The sequence below is a fragment of the Tauraco erythrolophus genome, chromosome 15 (assembly GCF_009769465.1).
Source record: "Tauraco erythrolophus isolate bTauEry1 chromosome 15, bTauEry1.pri, whole genome shotgun sequence".
NCBI lineage: Eukaryota > Metazoa > Chordata > Aves > Musophagiformes > Musophagidae > Tauraco > Tauraco erythrolophus.
In genome coordinates this window covers 12,639,629-12,663,691 of record NC_141479.1, presented here as the reverse complement: position 1 = coordinate 12,663,691, position 24,063 = coordinate 12,639,629, and the positions used below count along the sequence as shown (strand labels likewise).

The 24,063-nt window shown below is 48.2% G+C and overlaps 1 protein-coding gene across 2 annotated transcripts in view; it reads left to right on the top strand.

Annotated features, from left to right (window-relative positions):
- Positions 1-7,557: 7,557 nt before the first annotated feature.
- WTIP (WT1 interacting protein) overlaps positions 7,558-24,063 on the top strand; it is an 88,881-nt gene continuing 72,375 nt past the window's right edge. Inside the window, exons 1-2 of one of the 2 annotated variants that reach the window (XM_086621124.1) lie at positions 7,558-7,761; positions 7,867-9,022. In XM_086621124.1, the coding sequence (XP_086477250.1) occupies positions 7,558-7,761; positions 7,867-9,022 (1,360 nt within the window). Of the gene's footprint in view, positions 9,023-24,063 lie in introns of both variants that reach the window. The other variant, XM_086621123.1, reaches the window with a different exon arrangement.

Here is a 24,063-nt window from a genome sequence, read left to right as displayed (position 1 = left end):
CCGTACTGGCTACCAGTCACCAACAGTGTATTAATGTAGAGTTTTCCAGCAAACTCTCTTGCCCTTGAGAGCAAATTGTAAAAATTGAAGCGTTTGTTAAGCTTTCAAGTAATTTTTTTTTTTTAAAAGCAAGCCACTTTTCAACTGATAATTTTTTCAACTAAGCAGAGTTGGAAGACAGAAGATTTTAAATATTAAAATGGAGGAGAAATTCTTCCCAGTGCCTTAGCTTGGCAACCCTGACGTAGGCTCTGTCTTCACTAACAATTTTTGAGCCAGACTCATTAAATCAGTCTACAAATTGCTATTTGCAGTGATACAAATTGGCTCTTCTGTCACACAGCATTCTCTAGTTGTTTGTTTATACAGATGCAAATCTCTGTAAGCTTTTCTGGCTGCTTTTCATAGTAACAATTCATTCTTGACGCTTGTATTTTTTATTTACTTAGTGAATTTGAGTGCCATGTTTGAAAAGGACAAGAAAAGTAGCATATTTAGCACAGTTGAACGCAGTATCTAGTGTCTGTCTTTGTATGCTGTTAGTTCAATATCCTTTTTCTGCAGTGGAGCATGGAAAGGAATATTGGCCACCATTGATATACAACAGTTAACTAGAGATTGATTAAGCTGCTCTGACTTATGGTGAAGAAATTTGTAATGACTTTCCCACAATCTTATTGTTTAAAAAAAAAAAAAATAGGCAAAGGTGCAACATACCTGATTCTCGAAGCATCTAGAGAATCGCCCTGAAGAGGCAATCGATAACCATTCAGGAGAAGGATCTTTTGGGACCATGATGACAGACAGCCTTGTACCAGTCCACTTCCTAAAGAGCAACTTTAACCTGTAGATAACCATTAATGTTTATAGTGATTCTATGTGACATTTTAGTTTTACTTTATGAAACCATTTCATCGTTGAACCACAGGAGGAGATGCATGCTCTCCTGGCCTGTTGGCTCTGACAGCTGGCAAGCAGGTTGACGTGCCATTTCAAGTTCTGACCTTTACAACAAAGACCTCTTGCTAACCAGTTATTAGATCCCAAAAGATAAAATAGGTTTGTGTTCCATTTACATATACCCTTGATATCTGCTTCAGCCCTTATCTCTACTCCCCCAAAATTTTAAATTTGCATTAGAAAACTGAGTAAACACTGAATTAGGGAAAATAAATTTAAGGTTTTTTCCCCGTGTTCTGTTCCTGTGCCTATAGGTAGAGATACTTTCTTCTCTTTGCAGCTATAAGGACAAAAAACCTTCAGTTTTGTGCATCTAAAATACTGAATGTGCAAGAAAGCAGAAACTAGGATCAAAGTAATAGAACAAATCTTACACAAGTCAGTCATCTGGTTTTTGCTTGCCTGAGATTATTTCTGGGCTAGTGTCTAAACAGAATGATTTCAGAGAGCTTACACATGCAGCAAAGAAATAGGAGGGGGAGGCAATTTAATGCTTTGATTTGGAGGCCTTGATTCTTCTTTAAGGAAGGAATAGGATGAAGTAAATAAATGTACTCCCTAGATATAGCTTGGTATCTGCTTATATTAAGGAAATAGCTGCTTAGATACATGTAATTATCTTTGTCTTTCTCATCAGCATACTTCTTCACTCTCATGAGAAAAAGTGAGAAATTTTCAGTATGATTTCCTAAAGAAAAGATACTTACAGAATTGCTCTGCCAGTCCTCTCCAGCAACACTTGAAGCTACTTGCAAACATCAAGCCATTACCTCAGTGATCTCAAAGCTACTGTAATTCTACAAGTAAGTGGCTGTAGATAAGGAGAGACAGACCCACAGAAGTGCTTCTATGGTAGCACTTCGCCTTTTTAGGTGTGGTACTCGCACACCTACCTGCTGGTGGGTCTGTATGCAAGTCCACATGGGAGTTTGCTACATTTTGCACATCTAACCAGTGATAACTGGGGGTAGCAGGAGTGTGCTGGGGAAAAGACAGTGGCTATGGTACCTAACTAGAAGCTTGAGGAGCTGCTAGGAGCTGTGGAATTACAAAGGGGACAGAGAAAAGGTGGTATGTAGGTGGACCAGGAGAGAATTAAAGATGTAGAGGAGGAATGCCAGAGACAGAGGTGCACTGACAAGTCTGTTAAGGGACGTAGGTGAATATGGTGGGAGGAACCTGGAGGTACTGAATATAGTGGCTAAGGACTGGGGTAAGTCCTGTAGCAGTGGGAGAGCTCTATGGGACAAAGAGGTTGACAGGACTCCAGCATTACTGGGGATTTGGAGAGGAAGTTAAAAGCTGGAGAATGCAAAGGATGCAGGATACAGACCTGTAGGAGACGAGCCTTCATTAGTTACATTGCTTATGGAACAGCTCTATAATTCTTGCAAATTTATTCATTATTTTCAGTTAACAAGTGTTATTTTTATAATACCATCTTATATGGAAAATACCATGACATGTCAATGTAACTGGTGCTCTCAACAAACCAGTGTCCTCTCTTCTGAAATGATCCTTCTCATCACAGCTGAAGTGCGTTGTATTGTCAGGTCAGGAGGTCAGTGCTCGTCACCTGCCTTGTTTCTTGAAGGGGTATAAAGAGGCACATGCAGAGAATAGGGGAGTGTGTGTATAGCAGTCTGGCCCTCATGCAGTGTTTCTATTTTTTATTGAATGCACTAATGCTATCTCTGGTTTCTTTGCTGGATGATGGTTTGCAGTATTGTAATCAGGACTTTCTTTTTATCACGTCAAGATAAATTTTAGCTCTGTAGAGTCCCTTGAAAGTACTAAGCGGGTACACTGCTAACTGAGCTGGCCAACTAAATTATGTATTTATGCAAATGTAGTGGCTGCTATTAAGCTAACAGATTGTGTTTGACTATATAGTAATTATGTCCTGTGATTGCAAGGAAGCATGACTAAGGCCACGTGCAGTCTCTGAAGTATGAGCCAGTAAATTGTGTTATTATCTGAAATATGTTAGAGAAATGCAAGATGAAACTATAGAAGAAATACGATACACAAATGGTGCACTAATCGTAAGTGCTTGGACGTATGTTGTCTGTCTAACCTAGCACGTTCACAAAGTGCCTGCTGTGACTGGAATTTTACAGGGTATGTCCCAAGTTATATTTGTGCAGCACAGTGAATAGCTGCGATTGCAATGAATAAGAAGAATGCGAAAAATGTTAAATAGTGTTTTATTGCAGATTTAGAATGAGAAATTACCTGTAAGCCTGCAGAGTACTTAATCAAAAATATTTCATAAAGTTGTGCCTAGCAAAGGTAGCCCTTCAAGTACAATGTGTTCTGTCTACCAGAAGATGGTGCCCTAAAACACATTCAATACTTTCAATTTTTAAAAGCTGTGATCAACTGCAAATGAGTATTTTTAAAAACATGTCAGAGGAGTCCAAGTCCAAATACTATTAATATCCAAACTTCATATTACAAAAAGCTTGCTTATACTTAAGGTTATTGCAATACAAATTAACATACAGGACCCAAACAAGCAAAGCAAAGCAATATAAAACACAATACGGCTACCACTTCAAAGAAAATAAAAAATTCAGTCCCCCTCTCAAAATAAAAGCATTCCTCATTATAATTGTATGATTTTTCCCAAGTTTTTTGTTTGATTTGTTTGTTTGTTTTAATTGGGCTTAAAACAGACCAGAGGAAGGGAAAAAAAAAATCATTACATTCCTCACCAAGAAACCGATCAATTTTAAAACTGGAAATCAGAGCAGTAAATCCCTGAGTAATAGTAAGTCTTATTTACCTTGTGGAATTCAAGGTATAATATCATTGTTTTCTTAAAGTTGGAGACAAGGAGGGAAATTGCAAAAAATCAGGTAGCATCCAATTCACTAAGCAGATGTATATCTACGCTTTAAATTGATGAAGCGAGACAAAGAACTCCCTCCTGCATTGCGTCGGTAAAACCACATCTGATATAACAAACGCTGCAACACAAGCCAGTGGGATTTCTGCCCTTGTCTTCAATAGGGCTAAAGTTTCACTGGTGAGTTCTTACGTTTACAGGTTCTCTGCTTTGATGGTGACAAACTGTTTGCAACTCAGGGAGACAAAATCCCCAGCAGACCATCAGGTCTCCCTGCCTGTTGGCTTGGGCAGTACTTCCTTGGAGGCACTAACAATTAGAAGAAACAGGAGTCTACTGCCTGTGAGGCCCAGCCAGCTGATACTCACAGATCAATAACTCCACCTGGCTTTTTTGCTCCCTTTAAGTATTAGACAAAGGCGTTTATTAAACAGAAGCAGCTGGCGTTCCTTAATGTCTGATTTACTGATAGAACTGAAAATCAGGTGTGAGGATTACCACACCAAATTGAGAAATGAAGTTCAGCTTTTATAATACTCTATGACAGCTCTTGTGCTCTTAATTGCACAAGTGTGAGTCTTTTTACAACATATACATTTTACTGCTGGTTGTTAAAATTAAGAAAATATATTTAAAATGAAGTGGGGAGAAAAACATGTCAGGATTGTCAAGCTGTAATTGTCCAGTAGTTTGGGTTTTCTTGTGTATAACAGGAAGGAGAATGATGGGGCTACTTATTACAGCAACAGCAGCTTTAACTCCACACTTGTTGTTTGCACAGCCCAGCACATATGGCCCTCAATGAGAAACGCAGCAGTGCTTGAGTGTGCCATGTACCACTGCAAACGTATTTATGTCACCCATGTGGGCTACATCTGTGGCTACGGTGTGGATAAATGTTATGTTCGTTATGCGTATGACAAAAGTACAATTTACTGGTGACGAGCGGTCTGTAGCATTGCCCCTGCAGCAGGGCTGAGACGGGAGCATTGTGCAGGGATGGCCCAGGGCTGCAAGGCTGGGCCAGGCCTGGCTTTGAGGATTTACTTACTGAGCGTAAGCTTTCAATAGCAAAAGTAAGTGATTTTTATCATTTGATCCACATTGCTTACTAAAAAGGGCTGTTTCCTTATTCCACCAGATTCTCTCGGTGCCCAGTATGTTTTTCCCATGAGTTCATACTCAGCAAAGCACGTGCTTTAATGACTTACGTACCAAGAGGCTTACTGTAGAAACCTGCTACCTGCTGGCAGCAGAAGCAGTGTAGAAGCGTGCTGCCTCAAAAGGCGGAACAAGGACGGATTCGTGGCTCAGAAGGACAGAGCTACAGAAGGACAACCACCTCTTGGTGTAGCTTGTGCTTCTAACTTCACACAGCATCAGCTCTGCAGTTCCTACTGCACAGATAGCTGCTCAAAATTCTTCCATGCATGAGCACACAGGCAGGGCCCCTCAAGTGTGTCCTACCCACCCTGTTAGATTACTAGAAAAGTTATCTAATGTTGTAAAGGTTTTTTTTAAAAAAGAACAGAACAAAAAATAGAGTAAACTAATTTTTCTTTACATGTGCTCTGATGGACCAAGTTCCCAGGTTGTCCGTGAACCTCTCCTAGTTTCTCAGGAAGATAACCTCACAAAAATTGGCAGTAAATAGTTCGAAGTCAGTAACAGGACAGATCATCCTAGTACAGGCCCCAGGAATGGCTGAAGAAGGAGCTCTGCACCAGTACACCTGTGCTGTATACTGCTGTTCCACGCGCTGCAGAGCACAAGGTAACAGCTTCTTCAGGAGATCGGCTAGAAGTGTAATGAGAGATGTCAACACATAATAGAAAAGAGCACTTGACTCACAAGATCGGTTGTGTTTGCATACGTATATTCACGTTGACAGTGGACTACCTTTCCCATGTCTAACAGATTTGCTTTTCAGGTCTTGCTCTGCACGTTTACCTGGTTTGTTACTTTTTTTTTTCGCTTGCCAGCCCTGCACACACAAACAAACAGATTGCAAATCAATTGCCCTCCACAGCTAGGGACATTTTTGAGTACACAGTTGCTTTTAATGTTTAATTAGGTATGATAACAGGATAAAATGTTCTTGGCACAGCGGAGCACCTACAGCTCCAACTTGCAACATGATTGCTCTCCTCGCAGGGTGCTCAGCACCTAGCAGTGTACGGACACTGCTCAGGTAGCTACTGGGGCTTCGTTAGCATTTCTGCTATCAACACAAACGATCTCCAGGGATTTGGAACTTAGATGCAAAAAAATTAACTGTAGCCTACGGTTTGATATCGGAGGTCTCAGCTCAGCAGCCATTTCGGAGGAGGTGGTTTGTGACAGCCTTTTTCGTGCACGTACAGATGCAAACGCCAAGCAGTGCCGGGTGTTGTTTGTTACCCCATCAGCGGATGAAGCTCTTGCAAAGTTACACAGACAGTACAGTGCTTTTGTTAAACTCGTGTCAATTCAGAGATTGCTTTAGGCCACAATATGTTTATCATATGTCTTAGTACTGCTTTTTTTTTTTAAAAAAAAAAAAAAGCCTAAATAAATAACCGCAAGTAATTATCTGCTGTCATGCTAAAGCACAGGTCCCTTCAGCCGAGTCACCTGGCCGGTTCTGGGGATTCTGCACAGGTGTGAGCCGCTCGCAGCGGCGGGGCGGGTCCCGTAACCCCCGGCCGCTGCAGGCACCACCGGGACCGGTGCTGGTTCTGGTTATTTCACTTCGCGCTCACCGGCCGCAGCCCCGGCAGGAGGGCGGGCAGCGCTGCCCCCTTTCCCGGCCGTGGGTCCCAGTCAGGGGCGAGCGCGAGGGAGCCCCCCAGAAGGCGGGAACCCCGCGGCTGTTCGGCGCCTCCCGCCCTGACAGACCCTCCGTGCGCGGCTGCCCTCAGCGCTCCACCGAGCCCCCGCGCGGGGCTTTCCTAAGGCCGCGGCTTCCCGCCCGGCGGCAGCCCAGGGCGTGTGACAGCCTCGCCGCCTCCTGGTCCGTGGCGAGTAGCGGCACCGCCTGCCAGCCAGCCCCGGGCAGGGCTCGGCGAGCACCGGCCAAGGAAGAGAGCGGGCGGCGCGGAGGGAAGCTGCCGGCCCCGCCGCCGAGCAGCGCCGCGGCGGCCCTCTCCCTGACTGACTCGGTGAAAATCATTGTTTGGCTCCAGCATTAACTACATTCCAGCGGGACGCAGCGCCCAGTCTCCTTCCTCGCATTCCTGCCCCACACAAAGGAGTCCCTGCCTCGCCGCGCCCCGCGCTCCACTCGCCGCGCCGCAAAGCCCCTCCGGGCCGGCCGCAGCCTTCGCCCCCCGCCCGGGGGTGCGGGCCGGGCCGCGGCCCCGCCGCGGGGCGGCCGGCCGGGGGCGGCGGGGGCAGAGAGCCGCCGAGCGCAAATTCCTCCGCGCAGCGCGCCATTGACTGGACCGAGCAACTTATTTAAGGCTGGAAAGTGACACAGGGGCTCCTCGTCTCTCCTCGCCGCGCTCCACCGGGTAGTGTGGCCGTACTGAGCCGAGCGGCGCGGGGATGCCGCCGGGGTGACTGCTGCCTCGCCTGGTCGCCGCCGAGCCGCCCTCCGGAGAAGGAGCCGCGTCCTGCCGCTGCCCCGCCAGGACCGCGGGAAGGGGCTGTCTTTTGGTGTGCTTTTTTATATTTTTGGGGGGCTTTTTTTTTTTTTCTTTTCTTCTTCTGCTCTGGGCTGTGCTTTTGTAGAGAGTTCGTCGTCCCTCACCGGGCTCCGGCCGAGCATGGAGAAGTACGAGCAGGACATGGCACTAAAGGCCACCAAGTTCATGGAGGATCTGTCTCTCTACGAGTCCTGCCCAGAGGGTCCGTACGGCCGGGGCGGCCGCCGGGACCTGGCGCTGCACCCCGACCTGGAGGAGACTAAGCGGGTCATCGCCGCCCACATGACGGCGGAGCAGCGGGGCCGGAAGATGAACGGCACTGCGGCGCCGCCGCCCGCCGAAGCCTTCCCCGCCGCCTGCGGCAAAGCCTACCCGCCCGCGGCGTCGGCAGCCCCGCTCCGTGCCGCCAACGGCCGCGCCGCCGCCGAGCCGCCGCCGGCCGCGGGGCCGCCGTGCTGCGAGGAGGGGCTGTGCACCCGCTCCGAGGTGGCGCTGCCCTGCTACAGCGGCTTCACCGACAAGGGCAAGCGCTACTCGGCCGAGGGCTACCGCTACGCCGCGGGAAGCGCCTACGAAAGCGGCTACGCAGCCAAGAGTAGCGGGCGGGCGGCCGGCGGCCCGGACGGCAAGTACGGTGCCGCTAGCCCGCGGGCCAGCCTGGCCGCCTCCTCGCCAGGCCCCGTCGCCGAGCACGGCAAGTTCTCCAGCCCGCGCTCCAGCCTGGGCGGTGCGGCCGCGCTGCCCTACGAGAAGTTCTCTAGCCCCCGTTCCAGCCTGGTGGTGCCCGGCCAGGAGAAGTACGGCAGTCCCCGTGCCAGCCTGGTGCAGTACGACGGCGCCGCCCTCAGCCCCCGCTCCAGCTACGCCAGCACCGCCAGCGACACCAGCAAGCACTCCAGCCCCCGCGCCAGCCTCACCAGCTATGACGGCGGCGGCAGCAAGCCCAGCAGTAACCGCACCAGCGGCATCAGCATGGGCTACGACCAGCGCCACGCCAGCCCCCGCTCCAGCACCGCCAGCCAGTACTCCTGCACCACCAGCCCCCGCTCCAGCTACTCGGACTCCAGGTACGGCCCTCCGGGCAGCGCCGAGCCGGAGGGGGCGAGCGGCGCCGGGCTCGCCCTGGCCAGTCCCCGCTCCAGCCTCTGCGGCCCCGACGGTCGCGGCGCGGGGGGCGCCTCCGTGGTCAGCCCGCGCTCCAGCATCTCCAGCCAGAGCTCGCGGAGCTCTCGCGGCTCCATGAGCGCCTACCCCGAGCTGCAGCTGCCCTCACCCCGCTCCTCCCTGCTGGGGCCCGGCCTGCAGGAGGACGGCGCCGTGCCCGACCTCGGGGACGTCTACCACAAGATCCATGCCCAGTCCCCGCCGCGGCACGACCAGCAGCACCCGGCTGCCGCCCCCGAGGCGGGCACCCCCTACGCCTACAGCCCGACCAAAGGCTCCGCTTCGGCTCCCAAATTCAAGCTCCCCTACCAGGTGACACCGTGCCGGGAGAGCGGCCCCAGCCAAGCGGAGAGGCGGCTGGAAGCGCTGACGCTGGAGCTGGAGAAGGAGCTGGAGATGCACATGAAGAAGGAGTACTTCGGTGAGTGAGCCGACGGGATGGGCTGCGGGGCTGGAGGGGGCGAGCAGCTGAAGGGCAGTGGTGCGCGCGGCCTGCCTGGAGCCGGGTGCCTTTGGCTGTGGGGGAGGCGAGCGTGTGATGCCCAGAGCTGCTCTGGACCAGGTACCTGTTGAAGTCCCATATTGCCACAAACACTGTCTAACTGGTGCCAGAAGCACTCACACCGTAGCGCGTTCCTAGTGCTTGCTCGATCTCTCTTCTGCCTATTCCTTACGCGGCACACCAGAATGTCTGGTGCTTCCCCTTCCACGTGCGGATGGGAGACTTGTCTGAGGTGTTATAGAAGCTGTTTGTACTGTTGAGGCTTACAATGACTCTTGCCTCCTTCTTGGGTTGCTGAAGCTTCACCAATAACCTCCAGCGTTCCTGAGGCTGTGGCACTTGCGATCGTGCTCTTAGGCCGTCTGTCATAACTTTCGTAGACAATGAACCTGGCTGGTAAAGCAATTTTTAGTGCCTTATTCAGTAAAATCTTTTGCTAGTTCAGAGTGTCTGTGAGAGCCCTGGGATTGTTTCTGCTCTGTGAGGACTCCCAGGGCCTGCTCAGCATGCAAGAGTGGTGGAGGTCAGTGTCGTCCCTGGGATGGGAGGGGAGTCTTGGGGAGACGAGAGCCCTCTGTCCTTGCTGAAGCTAAATCGGGCTGTTGATCTCTGGAATTTTTGTTGCTTCTTTACAGAACAAAAGTAACCTCCTGAAATGTGCGAGCATGTTTTGTAGTTGCCCTAGTTAAGATTAAGCTCCTCTGTCTTTCTTACTTTGTACTGGGTGGAAAAGGCCGAAATACCTTTGAAGGATGATCCTGGAGTGTGCAAGCACTGCCCTGTTTCTCCTGCGCTGAGGGCTGCAGATGAGCCAGGCGACTGTGAGACTGGGGCAGCCATCGGGAGCAGTCTGTCCCCTGCTTGAGCCAGGGATGAAGGTTCTCACATAGGGGCATGGGAGCTCCTGGCAGAGGAGGGAGAAGGAGGCCTGGGAAGATGAGGGGCTGTGGATGAGCCAGCCCCCATCCATGGCCTTTGAGGAGACAGTTATTTCTGAGCCTTTGTGTGCAGCCTGGGTGCAGGGGAGAAGCTCCCTGGTGGTATGTGATTTCTAACCAAGATGAGCATTGCAGAGGATTGGAAACGTGCATTACCTTGGTCCCTGATTTAAACACAAGGATTCAGACCACTTTTAGCACAGGATTAGTGTGGTCTGCATGGGAGGGAGGAGTTGCAGGGCTCCTTGCAGGTGTCTGGGAGGTGCTTGTAGTGAGACAGACCTGGGCAGATCAGCGGAGGTAGCTAAGTGAGCAGTACTCTCTCCCACTAGAAGAACCTTTCTGCGACCTGCAGTGACAGAGTTTCTGTGAGCTCTTGTTCCCAGACAAAGGAAGCTGAATGCAATGCTTGCTGCCTCCCTCCGTCCCATGTGGGACCGATAAGAAAGCTGATGGTCATCCACTGCATCTTTTGTGGAGTCTGGCACCTGGCACAGTACTCCTGCCAGCTGAGTGACTCCAGCTGAAGACAATAACAGTTCACTTATGCGTATGTGCTGAAGCTGGATGGAAGGGCTTGTTAACACATTAGCTGCAAGAAATGTTACCTTCAAAATTTCTGTGGTATATAGTGAAAGATTGAGAAATAAGATATATCTGGAGTAAAAAACAAGTTATAGCTATCTTGAGCTTCTGAGAGGGGTTTCCAGTGGCCAGGGAAGCTAGATGTGTAATCGGAGACTTGAAGAGCAGCCCTGGGGAATCTGTGTTGTGAGTGGGTTTTTCTTATAAGAATTTGCCTATTCTGAGTGTCACTAGTTGAGGGTATATTCTGCAGTGACATGTTTCAGCATGCCCTGAACCTTGGCGGATCCGTCCTGTGTAGGATCGGCAGTAAGCTTGAGCCTTTATGCCTAGAAAGTGTATGTACCAGCTGCTCTAAGTATTTGTTGTCGCAGCACAAGGAAGTGCTGCTGTGACTTGCACCCTGGAAGCAGATGAAACCCAGAAAACTGGGGTGCTTTAAAAAAGAAAGTTGATTTCTGTGAGTTGTTGAGGTTTTGATAAAGCCTAGCGGGCTTTATAAAAAAAAAAAAAAATCTGAGATTGATCAGTGTGTTATTTTGAAACTTAGGTCAAGCGACTAACCAGTCCTGTTTGGAGGAGGAACAACCCTACCCTGCCTTAATTCTGTTTGTGGGTCAGTTTGTCTGAGTGTTCACCTAACTGTGCTTGTGCTGGCAGTCCCTGGCTTCTCTCCTGCTCCATTTCAGGAGGAACCTGTAGCCTGGAGCAGATAAATACATGATGGACTACATATGCAGGATCTGAGCATTGGAGAGGCTCTGGAGGAGTCAAGCCGAGTGCCACCCAGCAGGTCTGGGGGATCGATAGCCATCTCCGCCCGTGCTGGTGTGAGCGGCTCTGAGCTGCGCTGTGCTGGGAGCTTTGCTTTACTGCCTCATCTTTTCTGTCTTCCCCTTTATTCTGTCAGGCTTCAGTGCGTCTGTAGAGACAGAAGGAAGGCACCCTTCCCCAGTTGTTTAATCTGACTGAAGATGATGGTGCTGCAAAAGGAGTGCTCTGCATCTGCCCTACCCCCAGTTGCGCAGCTGAGGGTTAATGCCCTGCCACTTCCGAGTGCTTCCACCAGCACATTGCAGCCACATGTGCTCACTGATCTTACAGAAAATGAAGCCTGCAGAGAAGGAAGGGGAGAGGGAGGGTTGTTTTGAACTGGATTGGTGAGCTGCTCCAATTCATCCCTGTCGATGAGGTGGCTGACCCAAGAGAAAGGGTGCAGACAGAGGGCTCCGGGAGGCTGAGACCATTCCTTTGGCTGCAGGATTGAGTAAAGCTGTGAGACTTTGTTCCCTTGTATCTGCTTCCTATGCAACCCCTGCCCAAATTGCTTCAGCCTCAGCCCTCTGAGACCCCTTGTCTGTCCCCTGTCAATGTGCTGACAGTTTTGTAAACGTGTTTGGTTTAGTGGCAGATGCTGAGAAGAGATGTAATAAAAAAGTGCTTTCGCTCACTTTCATAACTGTTTTCAACTGAGCATTTGTATGTGATGAGATGAATTGCCAAAGTCTTCAGGGATGTTTTAAATTGAATGTTCGTCCTGAGGTGTCAACAGGACATTTGTGGGTGGTGGAAAGTCATCAGCTCAGGTGCTATCTTGAATTCTGTTTACTTCGCAGAATTCTTCGTTCTGATGGCTAGGTGTTGAAAAAGACAGTTTAAGGCAAAAAGTGGATTTTGGCAATCCCATCCACGTCAAGCGGTCCTTGTGGGACTGACTGTAAACTTACAGCTTGTCTTCTACCAGGCAGGGAAATATCACCGTGTTGAACAGTCATGCTGATTTGACTGTTGTTTTTGAACAAGGTCTCTCTGTATGTTCTGCGGCTCCGCTGGTGCGTTGTCAGAAATGAAAGGAGAGTCGATGGAGGGGTGCAGGCACCAATCACGCGCTCCCAGTAGCCCCCGCTGTGCTGCAGCTGTTGCCCAACAGGGCTGTCTGCTCATCTTGGTCAGGGTGATGGGATCCAGTGCAAGAAGTGACTTAATTGTCTCACTGTCTTGAGCTAATAAGGAGATGGAGAAAGCCCTGTGAGAATAGAGAGATGGAGGGAGCGCAGGTTGTTTCCTGCCTGTATAAAATCTAGAGAGACAAGCAAGTTTGCAATCTCGCTGGTGTCCTTTGATAGCCCTGTGCAGTGGCCTTTGAAGGTGCTTTTCTCCATCTCTGCACATCAAGTGTCTTCCCTGCACCTCGCTGCCACCTCATGCTCGTATCTCTCGCATCCGATACATGGAATACAGCAAGTTCATACCACATGTCGTACTCAGTGAGAAACACACTGTCCCATCAGTGAGCTGTCACCTTTCTTGTCTTCCACAGGCACCTTTGTCTGGCCCTTCTCCACGCTGAGGGAAATGGCCCCTTTCTTGGTGCACTGTAGGAGATTTACTAAGCAAAGCAGGAGTCACTTGATGTCTCAGAATGAGACGCAAAGTCTGGATTCTGTTAATAACTGTAGTCCTCTGTCTAGCAAAAGCCTGTTCTTACCTTAGCAAGTAGGCTTGACTTTTAGGAGGTCCTGGATCTTTCCAGAAAGCCACCCAGTAGTACCAGCACATGTATTTTGGTACACCACTAAAAAATGCTTCTGATACATCCTGTTGAAAAGTCTTTGTCCTGGTAGAGAGGCGAAGGGAAGAAATAGATCTCAAGACCCATCCAGACCCTTTTTGCCCATTATTTACGTAGTCATCCATGCAAATCCATTCCTTTGCCTTGAGAAACCCTGCTGGCATTGCAGGATTGGCTTTTGGGCCTTACGATGTACTTGTAAGTCAGAGTTGTATGTTCATGTTCCTTTTGTGTGTTCAGGTTGATGTGATGGAAGGATGTATGTACAAGTGAGATGAAAATTAAGACAGATAACAGTGGTAAGTCCCTAGAAACTGCATTGCTTAAAAATGAAATTTGAAAATCTGGATTAAATTTAGGTGAGCTTGCAGTTGGTGACCAGAACACTCGAGATATTTGCTTAAAGTGTTTTCTGTCTTACAGTTTCCTGAAGCTTTCTTTGTGCAGTATTAGAGCTTTCCTGCCATCAAAATAGAGGTAGCGATTGATACATCATAGTGTTTTTGGAAATAAGCAAAGATTTATTGTCTGGGAATCACTTTGTATTTCTCTTTATTTGGGCCTAGAAATCCATTCAGTTTTGATAAGCAGCTGAGATCCTCTAGCTTTTGCATTTGAGGCTGTCTTGTGAAAAATTATTTATGTTCCACCAGATTTGAGCCTTTAGTATGCAAACATCCAAATAGAATTAAACTCATATGTGGTCTCCTGAAGTGTTCAAACAGATCATGTACTGCAGAGATTGGTTTTGCTAATCTCCCAGTTACAACTGGAAAATACATTGCTGGAACTGGTTTGAGAATGGTCAGGCTATTTTAGCTGAAATGCAAGAAAGCCCTCAAAAAAGGAGTCAGACAAGGGAGGTTGGTGCTCTCTGGGGAAGGTGCAAGAAGAGATGCTGGGGTATGTGTGAACTAACAGCATCCTGGTGACTTGCAGCTGCTGGGAGCCTGCCCTCCTGTCACTGAGCTACCTGGAGACAACAGACAGTGCAGACTGTGCACGAGCGAACGGGAGCAAGTGGTGGTGCTGCATGTGCCGGGGTGCGGGAGAGGAGAGGGATATGAGTGATAGGCTGAAGGAGTGGAGAAAATGGTGGTAAATAGTGACAGGGAAAGCCTGGAGCTGAAGGGTCATCTGAAGGGAGGGAGGAGCAGGAAGGTGGGGGAAGAGAATGTAGGAAGAATTCAAGACAAGGAAGAGGGTGCAAAATATAAGGGTAATAACACAAGTCAACAGAGCTGAAAAAAGGTCTTTTTCTGTCTGTGGTATAAAATGTCCTGTGAAGAATGTGGGAGAGGTCCTAGATGGCTTCTTGCAGTCCCTGCTAGCCACACGCTTGCTTTTGAGTTTTACCGAAGCTGGGAAGTGATAAACCGTGTTATGTGTAATATCAGCAGGGTAAAGATGGGGAATATGAGTGTGTTGATATTTTAAGTACTAGATGCATGTAACATGTACAACTAACATTAAGTGGAAATTTGGGCAGCTATAATATGCACAGAAGCATGTGTTATGAATGGGGACAGCTGCTTTCTTACCTTCAGTGGCAGGAAACTTGACCATTAATAGGAGTATTGTTTCATGGCAAATATTTCTTGCTTTTGTTGTTTGTGCTTTTACTTTTGGGGTCTGTCTCCATTGTTATAAAAGCGCTGTGTGTGGAGGGGGATGGTGACTTCCGAAGAACCACCACGTGTTTTGTTAGGGATACCACCGGTGAGATTTCCGATACAGAGGTTTGGATGTATAAGCATATGCGCTGCTGTGGTATGGTAACACTTGGTTTAATTGTTGCACTTTCCTGCTGCCTGATGGCTTGGGTACCCGGGTGTGTACCCCTGTACATGTTGTACCTGGTTGCTTTTGAGCCAGAGGGTGATACAGCAATGTGCCAAGGGATGCGCCACCCAGCTCCACCAGCCTGAAGCAAAGGGGATTGTTTACATGCGAAATGTGTGTGGAGAAGGAAGTTTCTTTCCCGTTTCAAAGAGTGTATCCTTGTGGGAAGGATATTGGTTTGCAAGGGTTGAGTGGAGCCCGTGTTGCAGCTTCCTTTGGTTTGGAGCATGCTGTGCCCCTGGTGATCGCAGAGCTGTGGGGCCACGGTGTGAAACACTGAGCAATTCATTAGGTCCGCTTGGTTTTTAGGGCTCTGTCACAAGATCCAAGCCATGTCTCTACTGCATTCCCCAAGTAAAAGACTCTCAATTTCCCAGAAGTAACATCAGGCTTTTAAACACACCTTTCCCTCTGTACCCGCTCCCTTGAAAAAAATCCAATCAGGAATGCCCTCTTAAGGTCAGATAGACATCTTAAGCAAGATTCAAAGTAAAAAATTGTTCCTCTAGCAGGATTTAACTTGTATTGCTAGCTGTTAACCTAGCCTCTATGCCTGATCCTCCACAAAGATTTGTGTGTGCAAATGTCCCAGTTTGATGTTAAATCGTGCACTGGAAATTCGTGCACAGTGGCATGTGAATTGGGAGTAAATCGTTTAATGGATTCTGTGGTTGCTGTATTTTGCAGAGTAGAAATGTGACTCTGTTGTGAAGGAACAGGTAAATGTCAAAGTAGCTGTAGTTATGTGATTGAAGTTGATGATTCCTAGGGGAAAATATCCCTGGAGTTGTATAATTTTTACATTTAAAATGTGTATATGATACAACTTTGTGTGCTCTTGTTGATGGCTTGGTGCCAGCAGCAAAGATACCAGGCTAGGCTGAAATCCTTAATATCCATGGTTAATAAATTAGGATAGAAATATCTCTGTTGCAGCCATGTGGATATTGGATGTTTAGAAAGCCTTCTCAAAGCAAGCGAATTTGCCAGATACTAAAATGATTGCTAAAAGAAAAAAGTTATGGCAAAGTAATTTTGGATGTTTAAAAGGATTGTTCGTCAATGGAAAGAAAACAAAACCGCAGTGATAAGCCAAACAGTTTTACTAAAACCAAAAATATCTTTCCGAAATTTAGTAAGCTCTGGGCTTGGCGTCCTAGCTATATCATATGTCCCAGAAGCTATCACAGGACAGTGCTTCATAGCACGTTGGTGGAGTTATGGTCTGGGGTTTTCCTCTATAGCACTTGGAGCCCCATAGCATTGGAGGGGAATCTCCTGTGTCCCAGACCAGTGCAGGCACTGGCAGAGGATGTAATCCTGTGGTGACATCCGGTGACGGCTGCCTGTTGGCCAGGTGCTTGAGTACCTCTCCTTGTTGGGGTGAAGGTGCTGGAATCCTGCAGGACACTGCTCCACAGGTCCCCCACCCTTCTGGTGGGCGAGAAGGTGCAGCTGCTCCTGTGGTGTCTCAAAGTCCATGCTTTGTCTCGCAGCCTGCCAAAGTGGAGTGGTTCTGCTGTTGGCATTAGTTGTGTCCAAAATAATTTCTTGTTCTGTGGCTGGAGAAATTGGGTATCTCAGAGTATAACATGGTGTTTGATTTTTATGCCGTCCTGGACAAAGTGCCTCCTCTCTGGCAGGACTGGAAACGTATGATGTAAAGCAAAACTGAAGCAACAAAAAGGAAGAAACGCAGGAATGTGCATGGTGTCTGTAAGTTTTATTACAAGCTTAAAAAGGCTTGTTTTGGAGAGCTGCGTTCAACTGCTGGAGAGGTTCAAGTCCTGACAGGATGGAGATACCTGGGGCTGTGATGTGGCATTGCTTGGAGATGCTCCAAGGGTGTGACGGCTCCCGAGGCTGGCAGCAGGATTCCAGTTGGCTTATTTGGGAGCAGGACCAGCCTCTAGCTCTAAGCAATATTAGCAGATGAGCTAATGATTGACCAATAAATGTCAGTGTGTGGCTGGATTTTTATGTGATTTTTCATGGTGCCTGTGTGGATGCTGTCTCTGGAAGTAGATTTTGTCCCTTTTTTCTGCATCGGAGCAGATATCTCTGTTGTGTGGTATATGTTATCTCTTTCTATTAACCTAACTGTGTTGTTTAACTCCCTGTTGGCATAGCCTTGTTTGTTACTGTGCTGTGAGACAGAGGAGCACAAGAAAACGGCCAGGCGAGTCATATATCTCTTCCAGCTGGAGTATTTCACATCATCTGAAACATCATTCCATGTTTTTTGGAGCAGTTTTACTGAATCTCTAATGTCACGTTTATGTGTTCCAGCAAACTTTTAAGAAAAGGCCTATGACTCATTAAGGAAAAAAACCCCAGCACCCCAGAGCACAAACACTCATTTAATGCTCAGCTGAGAACTACTGTGCATATAAAACGTGTCAGGGCTTACACAGGGGGACTCAGCTGAGGGTAAGGATTTATTGCTAGTGACACCTTTTTCCAAATTTGAGATGCTGGAAAAGTTCCTCTCGGCAGGCTTTGCACGAAAACCTGTAGGCAGTTGGGTTTAAACCTCTGTTTTCCTGCGTTGCTGGGGTTGTGGTGGTGCATGTGTGCTGACAAGTGCAGCTCAGCCGTCGTCTCGCCCAGCATGGCTGCAGGCCCTGACCCTCTGCTGCTGAGAGAAGGGGGTGATGGAGCACCGACTGCCTGAAAGGGGAATATTGGGCTGGTTTGGTTGGTGTTGCCTGTTGGGGTTGGGCTGGTGTGGAGTCTGCTGATGGGTGCTGCTTGCTCCATGTGTGCTGCAGGCATGCTTAGAGTTTCCCCCGTCGTGGGGTTTTGGGAGCTGAGGTATCTAACAGAATTGAGTCCCTCTGAGTGCCCAGCATGAGAAGTCAAATGACTTTGAAGAGGGATGTGATCAGGTTGGAATAACAACACAAATACTTAAGGCTAGATTTGAGAGAAATGATTAATTCTAAAGTCTTCAACTGCAGGCAGCAGCACTGAAACGCATCTAGCTTGCTATGGGGGTTAGTGTGTATCTGTGAATATTGGGAGAAGTGCAGGGAAGGCAGTGTGCGAATGTAAAGAGTATTAATACCACATATTGGCATGAAATAGCCAGGAGGTGGATCAAATGGACAATGAAGAGGCATTTAATAGGTTACAAAAGGTCATGTCCAGCTGTATACTATTGCTCTTTAAAGAATTTGGCTGAACAAGGCTCATTTCAGTTCAGAACATGTTTATAGTTTTTGTGAAAAGTGGATAACTATTGTGGAAGAACTGCTGGGGAGTCTCAGATGTTTTCCTGCCCATCTGAACATTTATTTAATTGGTGAACTGTTTCACTTTGCAACACCGCAGAACCTCTGGAAAGTGAAAACAAGATGTTTTCTCTCTTTTTATGTGACCACTTGAAAAAATTAGAAAACTTCAAAGTTAAAATAAAGAGAAACAAAAAGCCATTCCTGAATGCAGTTTGACAGTTGTGCATATTTAGATGCTGCAGCTCGCTTGGATCATGTTTCCTGTGGTCCGTGGAGACCCTGTGGCCTCTCCCAGGCATGGGAAATACCCTTTTGTTCTGGTGGTCATTGCATAAACCTTTCTCCTGTGCCACAAGCTCGTCCCCAAGAATATACAGTGCAGGGAACTGGGATCCTGTGAGTAAAGCTCCTGGGCTGGAAGTTGAGTGGTTCTGCTGTACTTTCTCCATCTCCTTGAATGTTAACCTCTGTGCTGGCAGTCCCAGCCTGTGGGGTTTCGGGGGACACTGGGCAAGGCCAGTCTGGAACGTGAACCCTGGTTGGGTCAGTGAGGTGCATTGTTGGACTTGAAACACAGGGCCAGGCAAGTGTTTGTCCCAAATTTAAATGCGAGTAATTTGATGTGCCTTTTTTGTGCACGGGCTTTGCATGTGCAAAACTGCAGCATGCGTGCAGGGCGGGCCTAGCTGGTTGGAAACCTTTGTTAGAATGAGATTTCTAGCAAGGTGGGGAGGAGTATGATTGTTTTTTACTGTAATAAATCAAGTGCTGACCTGACTGAATTGAGACAGCCCAAATTGCTGCTGCTGTGGCTTGTTTCTGTTTTCCTGGCCTCACAAATAATACCTTACTGTTAGAGTAGGATCTTGAGTTTGTGTTTGGTCTTTGTTCCTGGTGTGAAATTCCTGTGAAATCTGTGTGTTTGGGCCAGATGTTGAGTGATTGGAAGATAGTCACTGGGGAATGGTTCTAAGCAAGGGGATAGTGAGTAAACTTTGCCATTTATCCTTGGTTTCTTTTGCTCAAAAAAGTGTGCTAACTCAGCCACATGCTGCTGTCTACTGCCCTGCCTGTTCTTGTCATCGATGTGAAACGCAGCAGGCTTGGACCCGTGGCCTCTCTGGACTGGCTCACCTATCACTCTTCTTTCCACCTCTCCATGACTTAGTTCAAAGTGAGTGGTGATTTTTGGTTTGTTTTTAAAGAAAAAAAAATGAAAAAAGTAGAAGCAGCAAAAGATATTAAAGCCCAGCTTTGACTGAGACAAAACAACTGTTTATAGCAGACAGTGGAAAGAGCTGTAATTGGTAAATTGTTGGATCTCTTGATGTTTGTTTCTGTGTTATGGCAGTTGCCATGCTGTTAACCTTGACTCTCAGGTGTAGATGGGGGAAGCAGGTAATTCCTCAGGGGACAGGGCAGAGGTTTTGATGAATAGCTGATAACTGCTGCAGCTCTTTTTTTGCCAAGCAGTGATGTGAAAATTCTCTGCAATTGGTGGGTTCCCCATTTTTAATCAAAGCCATGCTTCCCAGATCTGAACACTCAGTGGAAAACAGAGCTGCACGATGATCAAGTGTGTTAAAAGTCTAGATTTTAAGCTGACTTGAGAAATAAGCATGTAATTTTCTGAAGTGTAGGTCAGTAGCTGGTTGTCTTAGAAACTGTATAGGCTTGTTGTACCTGTTCCTAGCTGGAGCAGGGCTGTGCCTCTGTGGTGCAGCCCTGTAAAGTAGCAGTGGTTCACAGCAAGTGATGTTCTTGCTTTGGTGGAAAATCCCTGTGGCTCAGGTGCAGACCTTAGTGGCTTAACTCAGGGGGAAAAAAAAAAAACCTCAAGACATCTCAAAATAAAATCCATACAAGGTATTAACTAATCAAATTTTTATTTAGAAAGTGAAACACTTATCTGATAAATCCAGACCGCTCCTTCATTCATGACAGTCCTGTTTAGGTCACGGGGGCATGTTTGACTTGTTTCTGACAGCTCGAAGTCCTCTATGGTGGTTTTTATTACACCACAGGGATCAGGGAGTAAGTAAATTCACATCTGTGTTTTACCCTTGCCATGTTTCTCTGCCTGGCCTGCCCAGCCACCTCTGCTTCTCAGGATGTATCCACTGTGGTGTTGTTGGGTATATGGATGCTTTGTGCTTTGGCTGTAAAAATAATATGCTGTTTTTCCTGGGAGCTTGGTATCTTGACAGATAGACACCAATTGCCTGCAAATTAAGATGTAAATAACAAAGAGCAGGTGGAGTTAATGGTGTTAAAGAAGGCTATAATGCTCTGTTCATAGAATCATAGAATGGTTAGGGCTGGAAGGGACCTTCAAAGGTCATCTAGTCCAACCCCCCTGCAAGGAACAGGGATATCTCCAACTAGATCAGGTTGCTCAGGGCCTTGTCCAACCTGGCCTTGAACGTCTCCAGGGATGGAGCATCCACCACCTCTCTGGGCAACCTGTTCCAGTGTTCTACCACTCTCATGGTAAAAAATTTTTTCCTAATATCCAACCTGAACCTACCTCCCTCTATTTTAAAACCGTTACCCCTTGTCCTATCATAACTGGCCCTCCTGAACAGCCTCTCCCCATCTTTCCTGTAGGCCCCCTTGAGGTACTGGAAGACCGCTATAAGGTCACCCCGGAGCCTCCTCTTCTCCAGGCTGAACAGCCCCAACTCTTTCAGCCTGTCCTCATAGGAAAGGTGCTCCAGCCCTCTTATCATCTTCGTGGCCCTCCTCTGGACCCTCTCCAACTGGTCCATGTCCTTCTTATGTTGGGGACTCCAGAACTGGACGCAGTACTCCAAGTGAGGTCTCACGAGGGCAGAGTAGAGGGGGAGAATCACCTCCCTCGACCTGCTGGCCACGCTCCTCTTGATGCAGCCCAGGACGCGGTTGGCCTTCTGGGCCGCAAGAGCACATTGCCGGCTCATATTGAGCTTCTCGTCCACCAGTACTCCCAAGTCCTTCTCCTCAGGGCTGCTGTCGATCCATTCACCACCCAGTCTGTATTTATGCCTGGGATTGCCACGACCCAGATGTAGGACCTTGCATTTGGCCTGGTTAAACTTCATGAGGTTGGTATGGGCCCACCTCTCCAGCCTGTCGAGGTCCCTCTGGATGGCATCCCTCCCTTCCAGCGTGTCGACGGCACCACACAGCTTGGTGTCATCGGCGAACTTGCTGAGGGTGCACTCCATGCCACTGTCCACGTCACCGACAAAGATGTTGAAGAGGGCCGGGCCCAACACGGACCCCTGAGGGACGCCACTCGTGACCGGTCTCCACTTGGACATTGAGCCGTTGACCACTACTCTCTGAGTGCGGCCATTGAGCCAATTCCTTATCCACCGAGTGGTCCATCCATCAAACCCATGACTCTCTAGTTTAGAGAGAAGAATGTCGTGCGGGACAGTGTCAAAAGCTTTGCACAAGTCCAAGTAGATGACATCCATTGGTCGACCCTTGTCCACCGATGTTGTCACCCCATCGTAAAAGGCCACCAAGTTGGTCAGGCACGATCTGCCTTTGGTGAAGCCATGTTGGCTGTCACCCACCACCTCCTTGCTCTCCATGTGCCTTAGCATGGTTCCCAGGAGAATCTGCTCCATGACCTTGCCAGGCACAGAGGTGAGGCTGACCGGTCTGTAGTTGCCCGGGTCCTCCTTGTTCCCCTTTTTAAAAATGGGGGTTATGTTCCCTCTCTTCCAGTCATCGGGGACCTCGCCAGACCGCCACGACTTCTCGAATACAATAGCCAGTGGCTTGGCAACTTCATCCGCCAGTTCCTTCAGGACCCGCGGATGGATCTCATCAGGTCCCATGGACTTGTGCACCTTCAAGTTCCTCAGATGTTCTCGAACCTGGTCTTCAAGTACAGTGGGCGGTGGTTCATCCTCACAGTCCCTGCTAGTTCTTTCCACAGCTTGGGTGGTAAGACAAGAGGCTTTACCAGTGAAGACTGAGGCAAAAAATTCATTGAGTACCTCAGCCTTCTCTATGTCCCGGGTAACCAGAGCACCAGTATCCTTCCGGAGGGGGCCTATGTTCTCCTTGGACTTCCTTTTGTCCCCTACATACCTATAGAAGCATTTCTTGTTGCTTTTTATATCCCTTGCCAAATTCAATTCCTTTAGGGCTTTAGCCTTCCTCACTTGATCCCTGGTCACTCTTACAGCTTCTCTGTATTCCTCCCAGGCTATCTGTCTCCGCTTCCACCCTCTGTAGGCTAACCTCTTCATTTTCAGTTGGTCCAGGAGCTCCTTGCTCATCCACGCCGGCCTCCTGGTCTTTTTGCCCGACTTGTTCTTCGTCGGGATGCACCTCTGCTGAGCTTGGAGAAGGTGCTCCTTGAATGTGGACCAACTTTCCTGGGCCCCTTGTCCCTCCAGGGCCGCCTCCCACGGCACTTTGCCCATCAGGTGCTTCAAGAGGCCGAAGTCCGCCTTCTTGAAGTCTAGGGTACAGAGCTTGCTGAATGGTTTCCTTGCTGCCCCATGGATCTTGAACTCCACTGTGTCGTGGTCACTGCAGCCAAGGCTATCCTTAAGTTTCACATCGCCTTATCCTTAAGTTTTCACATTGCTGTTAAGTCTTGCTGACCTCTTTCAGCTTGTACAAAGCCAGCTATCAGCAGTGAGTTCCCAAGTCCCTCTGCTTGCTCAAAGGAGACAGGTTTATGGAAGGATGCATGTGAATCCTTGCAAAAGCTGGGATCCTGCGGTCTCACAGGGCACTGAAGTGTCAGTGTGAAGAGACTAGATCCAGAGACTGAACCTGACTTTTCCATGCATGTGATTTTGGCAGGGTTGGTAGAGGTTGTGTCCAGCAGAGGAGTTCTGCATCCTCTGCTTTTCATCTCCTTGTCTTCTGCCCAGAGCAAAAGCCACTTAAAGGTGTCAAGACCTAAACCTGGAGAGGGTGTAGAGAGCAGAGGAACAGGTACAGACATGGGTGATGTATGTGATGCTCATTGCCTCTGATCTGCTGGTGGTTATAGAACACCCTGGTGCTGTGTGTGTGCTGTGAATTAAGTGCAGGGGGCTCTGAGTACTGTTGCCACTCTTTTCCTTTTGTTTGTCTTTTTTGCAGCAAAATAATAGGTCCTGCTTATTGATACTAAATGTTTTTTCCTGAAATTTTGACAGCCGTCAGGTGATGTCTCAGATGCTGTTTTACAGACAAGAAGAGAAAAGCTTGCCATGTTGGTTGACCTGGAAGAAGAATCTCCCAGTCTTATTTGTGTATGTTAGTTTTGAGGGAGACATTCCTGTGCAAGGTTGGTGAGAGTAGCTGTGCCAGGAGGTGTTGCCTGGTCTTAGAGTGATGCAGGGCTGCTTGGCAGCCGCACAAGCAACACCTGCAAAGCAGGTCACTTCCCAATTCAGAGTGGAAAAAAAAAAAAAATTAAATCCATGCCAGGTTTGGGCTTGGGGCTTTGAACGCAGCACAGGGCAGGCACAAGGCAAAGTTTGCCCCTTGCTGTGGTTTCTGGCGGAGTGAAGGCATGGCAGTTCACTCACACATTGCCCCAGAGCTTCAGAGAGCCCTTGTGCCATGGGGTGGAAGGACTCAGGAGTGCCAGACCACACTCTTTTAAAAAACAAAACCAAAAAACTTTACTGACCTGTTAGGAAAGGAGAAGAGGTAGCTTGGGTTAGGCTGTGAAACAGCCTTGCATGCTGTGTAGGAGCAAACTGGTATTAGCCTTTTCCCAAAAAGAGCTTCTCAGCCCCTGTTCCATATCTGGGAGGAATTCAGGCTGGTGAAGAACCAGCCCAG